Source organism: Buceros rhinoceros, unplaced genomic scaffold, assembly GCF_000710305.1.
Source record: "Buceros rhinoceros silvestris isolate BGI_N320 unplaced genomic scaffold, ASM71030v1 scaffold29844, whole genome shotgun sequence".
Classification (NCBI taxonomy): Eukaryota; Metazoa; Chordata; class Aves; order Bucerotiformes; family Bucerotidae; genus Buceros; species Buceros rhinoceros.
The window spans coordinates 29,481-41,475 of record NW_010409356.1 but is presented as its reverse complement, the minus strand read 5'-3'; the positions used below and the strand labels follow the sequence as shown (position 1 = coordinate 41,475).

Here is an 11,995-nt window from a genome sequence, read left to right as displayed (position 1 = left end):
TGGGCTGCGAACCACGGTGTGGTCTTCACACCACAGGGTGGGCTGCACCAGGGCAGTTCTGCCGGAGCAGCGATGAGGCAGGTTTGGAGCAGCAATGGAAGAGCCACAGGGATGTCACTGCAAGCTGCTGCCTGGAGAGCGTGGTACAGGGTACACTGCCAACGGAACGGGAGGTGCAACACTGTGCTGGGCTTCAGTACCGAGCTCCGGAAATCGGGGCTCCCTCTGCACCCCCTCCTGCCAGGGCAGCAGGTCTTCAGAGCCAGCTCCATCAGCTCATCTAGAGAAGACAGGACCCTGCCCCACCACCCCCTCCATCCACCACCCCCTGAACAAAAAGCAACCCTCAGACCCTATCTCTTTTTTTAGAACCATTTAAATTATGACATAAGCTTTGGCTCCAGGGCTTTTCCATGAAAGCCAGGGTATTTTCTTTCCCCTTTTCATAACAGAAACCACATTGCTGTATAATCAAATTTATCTCATTCCTGATGAGGGAAGTGAGCATGTGTGTGAGGTGACCAGGAGCAATGAGGGCCTGTGTGCTGGGAGCAACCTCTCTAATGGGAATCGAGGCAAATACGCTCAGTAGTACGAGGTGGCATCAGGCTGGGGAGACCAAGCTGGTCATACCTCCAGTAGAGAACACCACCCCTGGCACGTCCCACCTCAGCTATTTCTCATCCTTCTGCCCCATTTTACGACACAGTTCTCCTCACTCTATAGGAAACCTAGTGAAGAGTGTAGCTCATCCAATTTACAGGTGGAAAAACTCAGGAAGAAGCAGCTACTTTGGGGTCACTTGCTAACTTTGAGCGTCTCCATTTCACACTGGCCTGCTCTGGTGCAAACTCAGCTGAAGCCAACGGGAGCTGTGGATCTGCCAGTAAAGCCTGGAAGAAGATGCTCTCAAAACAGAGTCATCTGAATTCACTGGCTACTTTTGCATAGATGGATTCTGCAGTAGGGGCTTGACCATCTAAGCGCTAACACATAACCTGAGGCAGACAATGAGGGCTGTGAACCTGTGAAGTTGAGGGATTTCCAGTCTCAGCACATACAGCTGGAAAAGGACCCCAAACATGGGCACTGCTGACTGCTTTAAAGCAGGAGAGTCAAGCAGGAGCAGCTGCAGCAGAGCAACTGGAGGCCATGCCCTGCCACACTCCTGCTCCACCAGGCTGCCTGAGGTCTAGGGGAGTAACAGCCACTGCTGACTCTAATGGCATCTGGGCCAGACCCCACAATCGAAGCAGGGAAAAGCTCTGTGTCCTCAAACTGGGAAATTACATGGAAACTTCCTTTGTAGAGGGGAAACAATCCCCAAACCCAAGGAATAAGTCAAAGGTCACTCGAGATCTACCAGGAAGCAGCTGAACTCAGCAACTGCCTGTGCAGGGGCTCCATCACTCGCACAGGTCCCCCAGGACAACCTCCCTGCAGCTGGGAAACAGCCTTGTCCCATGTCCTTGAGGGGGACAGGGCTGGCTGACCTGGAGGAGTCACCACGTGCTGATAACTGCCAGTGTGACACAAGCAGGAGGTGGGTGTTGTAGATGTAATGTTCTGCACAAGTCAAAGACGAACAGAGATTCGGGTTGGGGTTTTTTTTTTTTTAAATACACACGAAAAAGAAAATGAAGATAAAGTGCTCTCTGGGAGATGAGGCTGGTGGGGGACAATCTGTGCTGTTGTTACAAGAAAAGGACGGGGTGGGATGTGCTTTGGAAAAATGAAACAAAATACCTGTTTAACTAGTTTTATGGACTTGCAGGCCCTGGATGAGATATGTGCTTGCTGCTGGTCTGAGCTGGGACAGATCTCGTAGGTAACAGCGTACAAACTTTGTCTCTAGCGTATGGAACCTGTGACTTACTTATCTTCTTGTTTGGATAAGCATCACTTCTGGGGCCAAATATCTCCAGTTTTTTGGTCTGAGCTGATTTACTCCATGGGCTGTGGTAAGGCTCTAGGTTCAGGCAAGACCTGTGGGTGCAGCAGTATCTGAACACCTGGGCGCCAGAGCAGCTTCTCACACCCTTCCTGGGGCACACTTCTAGATACAGCTGAGCTGCGTTTGGCCACTCTTAAGGCTGGAATTAGCCCATTAAAAGCTTGGATTGTCTGCAAATACCAGAGTGAGCTGCTGCTGGGTGTGGGGAAGCAGAAACTTCCCACTCAAACATCAGTGTTGGCTAGTGACGCACGAACCAATGCATGGCAAATCCGACCATCATTTTGCAGAGACAAAGTTTGCCTGAGGGTTACAGGAGCTACGCAGCCACAAAACAACTCACGGTGAAGGGACAGTCACCCTAACAGAGACCTCAGCAGGGACATGTCACCAGCAGTGTACTACATAAGGCACCAGCTCCAATCCAGCCCTGCCCCCCGTCCGATACCCCCTTGCTCCCCTTTTGGCTTGGCAGAGCAGGTGTAAAGCCAGGGGACAGCCAAGAGAAAGTGGCTGTGCCGCGTCTGGCTTGGGCTGGCTCACACACAGCCTGCCTGGATGCCTTTGCATCACACTTGCCCATAATTTAAATTCCAGGAACAACATGGGCAGAGCTTGTTTTGGGCTGTGTGCTCCCCACAAGCCTGCCAGCAGGACCCGGAGCTGCAGACGTGATCTAACACTGCCTCTTGGTGTCGAAGCCCTGGTGCTGCCCGCTGCAAGGGCTCCTGTGGGGCACCCAGGACGGAGCTGCAGCAGCAGCAGCTTCATCTGCGCTCTGGCAACAGAAGGGAAGCTCCAGCTGGCAAAAGGGCATCGCCCACTGTTTCCAGGACTGCGCAAAAAAGCCATTGTGCTGCCAGGTTGGCTTTGCTGGGAAAAATCCACCAACACACTGAGAACAAGAACAGGAGAGGGAGGAGAGTGTGAGACACCAAGGCAGCCAGCAGTATTTTTTGAGGGCATGCCTCGGGTCCCTTGGTGTGTGCTTAAAGGTAGCTGGGCCCCAGACTGCACGAGGAAGTGAGGAAGAGGAGACCATACTTTGGTGTGGGAGGCACTGCTTAATCCCCTGACCAAAAAAGCAATTTTCTTTAAGTGTTATCCTGGAGTGGGACTTAAGTGAAGCATAGTAAGAGCACCTCTCGACTCTGCTCAGGTCCAGCCCACTGAAGAGCTTCAGGCAAGTCAGGTCACCTTGCCTTGCCTCAGTTTCCCTAGCTAGGACATGGCCAACAAGAACAAAAACATTTGGCCTTCTCCTGACCCATTTCTTCCCTACAAGACAAAAGAAACACCGATGCCAAGCAGGAAATGCCTTGTGTCCTGGAAGGGGAGCGGGTTCAAACCTCGCTGTTAAGAATCAAATCAACAAGGCCCTCAGCTTTCGAGCCTTCAGGAAGAAGATACTTCACGCCATGGAGAACTGGTGAACAAAACCGATGATCCCAGCACAGCGGCACAACGCAGCTTTTGCTGGCTTAGCGGCAAATCAAAGCAAGCAACGCCTGTGTTGGTACTTGCAGCATGTCTCTGGTACTCCCCCTCTCCGCCCCATTACCAGTGCCAGAAAGAATCCTCCATTCACATGCTCCCCCAGCTGCAATATCCTACACAAGGACCTGTCCATGCTTCCTCCTCCTCCTCATCGCCCACTGCCAGCCTTCCTCCAGCCACCCCCAGAGGAGCAATGCTAATGGGCCTGGACCCAGCCATGTTTGGTGTTTAGATGCTGGGAGGTTTTGGGACAAAACGAAGAATGTTACGTCAATCCAGATGACCTGAGGAAGGGGTGGGGAGGAGCAACAAAGGGAGACAACACAGGCTGTTCTGTTTCTCTTTGTGGCACGAGGTACGAGCAGAAGCAGAGAGTATGGGGAGGATAACCTGGTCTTTCCAGCGAAAAGGAGGGAGGTGCTCACACACTTGGCACATACTAGGGAAGAAGGCTCCTCTGAGGTCAGTGGAAAGTCACCTCCTAACTCCAGAACTGTCCCAGGTGGGTGAATACTGATGGTAGAGACAGATCAGAAGGAGGATTCAGGCACAAACCTGACTTCTAGAAGAGGGATGGCAGGCAATCTGTACAGCAACATTGCAGAGCTCCTGGGGGCCCCGATCTGATTCGCCCAGGCTGGGCTGCACAGAGACAGCGAGAGAGAGCTTAAAACCCGAGCTCATAAAAGAAACAGGCAAAAGACGAAGATGAAAGTGAGATAGCGATCTGCTTATATCGCTCTGTAGAGCAAATGGCAAGGTTGGGAAGAGCTTCTGGTACCTTGACTGGCCATGAAGCAAGCCTGAATGTCTTCTCTAGGGCTTTTACATGCGCGGTCTCCTAATGCTGCCAACTTCGACAGGAACCCAACCTTCCTCCACACGCAGGACTTCACTAATAGCAGTAGAAAGAAAGATTACCTCCCTCTTCTGCTGGCCTGGACCTCCCTGTACAGACTGTCTTTCATGGGGCCAATCCACCTCCACCACTGTGATCTGCACGTAGCCTGGACAGCTCGGTGCTGGACGTACTTCAGCAAAACCAGCCACACATCCGAGCCAGCATTTGGGCAGCCTGGTTCTGAGGCAGCCCTCTGAAGAGGTGGATTCAGCGAAGCAGCAGAGCTCCCGCACACACAGGGGACTCGGTCAAGGGCTGTAACAGAAGTGTTTTAACCCATGTCACTGAGCTATCTGGGATCTGCCTGCAATTTCTCCAGTGCTCATTCACGTGTCTTTCTGAGGGAAGACCAACAATAACAATCAGTATCATATAAGGAGCAGCAGTCTGCTGCCAGCATTAGCACACTCTTGAGCACCATGGGTCTCCATTCCACTTCTCATCGCAGCTATGCAGAAGGCAGAGGTCAGTCAACACGAATCAGCCTTCCCTGGGCCAGCTCCTTTAGCTCACTCAGCCTGGTGAACTGCAGTCGCTGCCTCTCAACGCTCTGACGGGTTCCCCCTACTCAACACCTTTGCCTCTTTCCTTCAGCTTGCCAAAAAACTGTATCTTCACTCTTAGCCAGCCTGTGATGACAGAGGCTAAGCCTGGCCTTGCTGGTGATGGCCTCTGGACCCTGCAGGGGATGACACTGGCCAAGCAGGTCTCGGTGGCTCTTGCCTGCTGATGGGAGCCTTTTGTTGTCATTCTGAGGGCTAACTGAATCCCTTTCCATCCAGTGGGAGTGCCTGATCCTCGTGCCCTAGGAAGGAGTTTCCACCTTTCCAACACTCCTGGAACACGCTCTCCCAGAGCCTTTGGGCTGGTTCAGGATCACCCTGGGGGAATCCTAGCTGAGCCAGCAAAGGGAATGCAAAGTCGAGGCTCCTTCTCAGCACATGAGCACACTCCAAGGAAAGGCTCTGGAAGGGATCCTGATGACTTCCATATTATTTCCAGTAAATTTTGTGCTGATTCTTGGCACAAACACCGGAAATGAATAAGCTAGGTCAGGAATGTAAATAAAGTGAAACATTGGGATTTAATCTAATCTATAATTATAGTATCTGTGGCGCAGAGAAGTTGGTGTGTGTGCACCACAGCTCCATTGAGGAGCTGGAGGGGGGTTTCATTTCCCTTTCCAAAATTTCCCTTCTTGGCTCAGGGATTCTTGGTGTCTCCCCAAGTATCAGAATGGAACGTGCTGGGCTGGCAAAGTTGCTTTCCAGCAGCTGAGCAGGTACAGCTCAGCAGAGAGGCATCCCCAGGCTCTCAAGGAATGATGGGGTGAGAAGCTGAGATGGATGAGCTGGGCTGAAGGCTCAGGAAGGCTGCGAGATGCACAAGGGAAGCTCCTGTCTCCATGGTGAAGAAATTGGTTGGGTTTGTAGGGTGCTGTGCTACGTAAGGGACATGAGCACTCATTGTAAGCTCAGTCCTCCAAGCAGAGCTTGACCTCCGAGACACGCCAGAGCCCCTTCTCTTGACTGGTGTTTGGTGCCAGTGGCCTGTCACAGCATGGTGGCTCCCAAGCTCCCAAACCATCAGCCTGACTGGTGTTAACCACCATCTGGGCTGACTTGTCCATGCAAGGTGAGCACTTAACAGACACACAGACATCTCCCCCTCCACCTTCCTCACCCCCATCCTCTTCCAGATCCATTTGGGAGGAAGCTTGACAGACTGCTCTGCTCTACCTGACCTCGGGGGAGAACAGTCCCCTCCCGTGACGCATTTTACAAGAATTTTAAGACTTTTGTTTTTTTTATTTTTTTAAGAGCTTAAATCAAACTTGACAGTCTTTAGGGACTATCCTCAGTGTCCCTGTGTGTGAGCAGCATGGATCCCCACACACGAGCGCCCATGTCTGACACCCAGCAGGGGTGCCCCTGCATGTACACAAGCCTAGGGAGCTCATGCATCTTTGACAAAACTCCTTTCCCCCTGCAAACCCTCTGTGCGGCGACCAGTATCTGCACCCCAGTGTGCTACAGGCAAGAGGAAGAAAAGAGCCAACAGGCAACATATTTTCGTCAAACTGAAATGGCAAAGGACAAAGACATTAGTTCTCCTTTTGTTAGTTTATGTTTTGAAACTACAGAAGTCTCAATGGCAGAGCCATCAATCAGACCTCGTTTATCTGTTTGCTTGTAGAGCATTTTTTGGTCATACTCAAGCCCAGCTTTGATTCCAGGCTAGTAATATTCCAAACGATGAGTCGACAGCAGAGCACAATTGTCACAGATACCCGAGGAGAAAAGGGACAGGATGTCCAACACATTTACAGAGCAGAAGAGAATTCCACAATCTCACGGTCCCCTCTCTCCATTTGCGTGATACTCTCAGACTATCGAACAAGCAAAAACATTTGCTTTTGAAGAGCTCTGGTGCCACAGACTCTGTGCGCTCACCTAACTCTCAGCCTAGAGAAAAGCACAGGTTGCTGCTGAGTGTCTGAACTCAGGATTATAGCCAGGCCAGAGCCCCCTTCCACCGACCCAACTGAAACAAGCAGAAGAAACGGAATTTAAGAAGTGACCCTGTGCCCATGTTCCTGTAGTTGTTACATCTGCACGGGGTCAGAACGAAGCATTAGCCTCACATTTCACTGCTCTGGCTTTCTTCATGCTGTGTGGCAACTGTGGGGACACGTGAACATGTGAGCCCACGCAGCACAGATGACAAGTAAACATGTGCTGGTTGGGTTCCAGGTTGATGCAAGCATGTGTGCGTGTCCTGGACACGCAGGCATGGCAGAGAGTGCAAACACAGCAAGCAGTGGGGTATGGGTGCGTGGGGCAGCAGATGCCAACAAGGGGGTGCTGCACTGTATGGGCACATTTTTTTGATGCCCAGAAGCATGTACCCATGCCCCACAAGTGCCAACAGGAACATGTGTCCATGTGCCCTGGGAACAGCGTGCCAAGCGCTGCTGAGCATTAGCTGTGGGATGGAGCCAACACTGTGCGCCACCCCAGGGCCTGTCCCTGCAGAAGGATGAGGTCCAAAGCTCCTCGATGCCAGGGGACTGTTGGCTGCCTGCAGCCACAGCTCCCCACCAAAAGCTGCTGTCCCTCACCCAGGGGCACCAGCAGAGAGCAGGAGCTTCCCATCACCACCCCAACACATTGGACATTGCTGACTCTCTTACCCCTCCATGGCAGCTCTTGCCTCACAACTGGGAAACAGAAGCCTGGCTTTGACCAAAGGGATGACAAAGCCCTGGACAAAGCCTTTCCCCTTCCACTCAAGGCTCTCCCAGCCCTTTGCAGACATCAGGAATTTGATCTAAGAGCCCCTAAAGTGTTGGGTGAGTGCAATTATCCCTTCCCGGCAGATGGGGAAGATGGTTTGGTGGCCCAGGCCAACCAAGAGCCAGACCTTCTGGCTCTCAGCTCCATGAGTTCAGCAGCTCTTCCCTCAACCAGTGCCCCTGGCAGCCCTAAGCCAAACGGCTGAGAGCTCACAACCGGCCGATTTTATGTGCAGCGAGTTATTAGCAAGCTCTGTGGTGGCTCCAGCCTCTCCCTGGCACTTTTTCAGGGCAGCCCAGTTCCCAGAGATATTAATAACTATATTTAGGCATTATATATATTTAACAAGAAAACTTTTAAAATCATTAAATGGCAAGAAGTGTCACTTGGAGCCGACTCCTGGACAAGGCTCTGTTCAAGAGATGCGCAGTAAAGGCTTCTCCTTTGGAGGATGTCAACATACTTAACCGGGGGCGGTGGAGGGGGAGGCAAAGGGAAAGTATTAATCAAGGTCTTAAAAAGTTCTCGCTGACAGACCATTTGCCAGCTCTTGCTTTAAATGCTTTTGTGGTCCCATAAAAAGTTTCATTACTCACTACGAAATGTGTTTTAATTATTATAGTCACTCTGACATCAAGCCCTGGGTGTTTCTCTCTTGCCTACTCTGTCTCTCCTCTGTTTTCTTGACTTTTCACTCTATTTGTTTCTCCTGTGCTGTCCTGACTCCTGATATCCCCCTTGAGACGGAGGATGTCCTGGCTAACGAACCAGGCTGAAAAGCCCAGATCAGCTCCAAACAACACTGAAGGAGAAATTAATGTTCAAATCCCAAAACCACCCCTTTTGCTTTGGGCTCTCATGACTCCACAGGATTCAAATAGAAAATCCAAGCCCACGTGCTCAAAGGCTATCTCAGAGGAGCCAAGCGAACATCAGCACAGGCGTGGCCAGCCATCCCTGCAGAAGGACCTGGGTGCTGGGCACATGGATTTGGAGTCTCTCTGATCTGTGTCCTACGAATTTAAACAGCAACTTACATAAACAACAACTATCACACTTTTGATATCCGGCTATTTCAGTCCAGCAGGCACTTGGCGACTTGCTTCCATGTAACCATTCGAGTTCAGTTAATCCATGAGAGACACCCCTATCCACCAGGAAGCCCAAAATACTGAAAATGTGAGTTATTCCAGTGGAATGTCCCACAGATTCCCAGTGCCTCCAGTGCTGTACTGGCAGATACTGGTTTTCCATTTCACTGGCTGAGCCTAACACTCAAAGTAATAGGAAGAGTCTCATCATTTGCCCAGTGTCTGAGGCAACGTGCTGACCAAAAAGGTGAATAACAATTATATAATAGCATTGGGGATCCCTCCTTGCCCCAGCACCTCCCCACACGCCTCTCCTTACTTGTACAGACCATCTGGCTCCAGGCACTTGAAAATGACTGAATAGAGGCTGGTTTCAGGGACATCTCCGTGGCTCCTACCCGCTGCCACACACGATGTTGCAAGGCCAGAAAGCAAATCATCCGCAAAGCTCAAGGATTCTCCTGGAGAGCAAAGAGATGAGCAAGACCGAAATATCAATACAGGTGCAAAATTACTGCTGACCATTTAAGAAACACCACAGGAAGACACCTACACAGCACAGGCAACCAATCGCACCGGCTGTGGCTGGTAAGTCTGGTCCTGAGTCTCCATGGAGAACATCCCCTATGGACCAAGCAAGCAGAAAACACACCAGGGCCATCAGCTCTAACAGGGACCCACTGCAGAAACAAGAGCCAAATCATCGCTTGGACGGTGGATGGGAGCACTCACAGAGCATACAGGCAACACGAGGACTCGCTGCAACCACACACACAGGACCACCAGCCAAGGATGGACTCCAGGGCCCCAGAGGAGCTGGAAGCTCTGGCTAACTAGGGCTCACCTGCCCTAATTGCACATTCAGTTCGTAAAGGGAACGTGGTCTTTTTCAAAGTCACTGGAACGTGTTTCTGCTAGGTTAGATTATCAGGAAAGGAGGCATTTTTAGAGCTTGGATGGAACTGATCTCCATGTGATGGGGTTTTTTGTCGGGGTTTGGGTTTTTTCAATGAAAATCAGTAGCTTTGCATTCCCTTTCCTGTGCACCCTGCTGGTTTCCGGAGGTCTGACTGGAGCTCCTTCAGTAGTGCTGAAGAACACTTGCACTGTCACAAACATTCCAAGAAAAAGAAAAAGTACTAATTAAAAATGCTGGAAAAAACCTTTTTTTCTTTGCCTTCAGGTTTCTAAAGCTTATTAAACACTTAGACCACAACCCAGCGGAACCTGAAAATGCTCTTTTTATTAAGTTTTAGGGTCTGGGTACCCACTGCCATGCAACTTGTCTCCTTACAGAGGGCAGGCATCAGTTAGAGCTCATAGCATTCCGGTCCCGTTTCACAGCAAGGTGAAAGCCCAAGGTACCAAGCAGTAAAAAAACCGGAGCAGCTGCCCTGGTTGTGCCCGCGTTCCCCACGATGGGAATCAGAGACAGGGCTGGTGCAGCTGATAGAGTTTTGCTGGTATAAGCAAACCTGGCCCCAGATTGCTGTGCCAGGCACCTTGTCCATGTGTAAATGTCAAGACACCGCAGCAGAAGGAGGAGAATTCCCTTCTCAGCACTTCTCTTTATTTGTCTAAAAGCAAAAGTGACTGAGGACTACTGAAATGAAGCACAAGTCTAGGTCGTTGGCACAGACTGTAAGAAATAACCCGGTGGTGTCACCAGCCCAGAACACTTCACTGTGCAGCTGCATTACTCAGGTAGCAAAATAAAAAAAATAAAAAAAAAAAAACAAACAAGCCCTCCTCCCCAGCCCCCCCAAACCGCATTTGTGCCTTGTCTCAAAATACACAACTCGGTAACAAATGTCCCCCTTGGCCACAGAAAAGAGCAGCGATAAATTATTTTCCTCTCTAAAGGAATCCAAGCCTTAATTATTCATTTTAATGCTCTCAGTACGACTTGTTCTTTCCAAACTTTTTTTCAGGCAGCTCTGTCACCAGTCTCTGTAGTTTAACCCAGTCCCCAGCCCCGGGTCTGTGCCGAACTCCAAGTCAACTCAACAGGCAGGTCAGATTGGCAGCGGTAAAATCACTGCTTGAAGTCACAAGCACTGAACATCCTTGAGCAAACCCTTAGCTCTGGGTTTACGGGTTAAACCAACCCCTATTGCTCATTTTCAGCTTTCGTTTCTGTCTCTTTTTCTAGGACATGGGGCTGGGCTGGGGAACTCCCTGACACCAGAAGTCATTGCAAACAGACGCTGCTGTGACTTGCAAACCAGATGAATCACAAACATGTAATGAAGAAGCTGCACCAGACTGTGTTGCTCAACTAGAGCAAGAGCTTTAAAGTCTCTTCAGATCTCAAGCAACTTCCTTTCTGACCAGGAAGAAAGTTCACAGAGGGACAGATCATCCCATGGGTGCCTGCTCTGGGATCTCACTCCTTCCTCCAGGGCACTCAGGGTTGACAGGCAGCCGATGAGGGGTAGCAAAGAAAATAGCTGGGCAGAGAGACTATGATAAGCAACAGGGCAGGAACAAGGAGAGATCCAGACTGGCAGGCCATGGAGCATCAGTCAGTGCAACCTGCACCAGGGAGCACAGGAGATGGGACAGGAGAGAAAAACAGAGGGCTGAGACAAGAGAGTGCAGTGGGCACTGGAGATGGGATGGAAAATGTCATGTGCAACCACTGAATTAAAGTGTATTAAAATTTCACAGACACATGTCTTTAAGGCACTCATTAACTTCGGAGTGCTCATCTTCGCAATGTCGTTCATGGTCTGTCTGTGCAGCTATGAGGGGGAGAAGCAGGCTGGCAGTGAGCAGTGCCCAGAGCACAGCGCTGGCTGCGTCACACAAGGGGCTGGTTCACCATGGAGTCCAGCCAGACCTGCTCAAGTTGCAGAGTGTGCTTCTGTCCCCCTGTACAAGAGGGAATGAAGCTCTCAGGGTCTGCCAACGCAGCGTCAACTTGGGTTAACCCAAAAGCCTTGCAATAAAATCCCTACAGCGAGAGGGAGCTTTGTGTTCAACCCTGAGCCTCCAGGGAACTTTCCCCTCTCGTTGGCCCTGCTACGATCAAACAAAAGCAAAGAGGCTCTTACGAAAGTAGCAAAACAGATGCTAGTGAAGGTGCTGAAACCTCAGCCCCAAGGCTGGGAGTCTTTCTGCACCTGTATAAGCAGCAGTGGGATTGCTGGTGGTGCCAGACTGCACGGACTATGCAGCAAAGATTGGTTGGGGTAAGGGAGACCCCAGGGACAAACCAACTACCCAGAGCTGTCAATCCACAGCGAATGCAGGG

The 11,995-nt window shown here is 50.8% G+C and overlaps 1 protein-coding gene across 1 annotated transcript in view; it reads right to left on the bottom strand.

Annotated features, from left to right (window-relative positions):
• The window catches only part of LOC104492631 (astrotactin-2-like), a gene marked incomplete at its 5' end in the record, with an annotated part of 30,493 nt that extends 21,293 nt beyond the window's left edge, over positions 1-9,200 (bottom strand). The window contains one exon of the mRNA XM_010135215.1: positions 9,059-9,200. Coding sequence (XP_010133517.1) covers positions 9,059-9,200 — 142 coding nt within the window. The remainder of the gene's footprint in view (positions 1-9,058) is intronic.
• Positions 9,201-11,995: the final 2,795 nt, after the last annotated feature.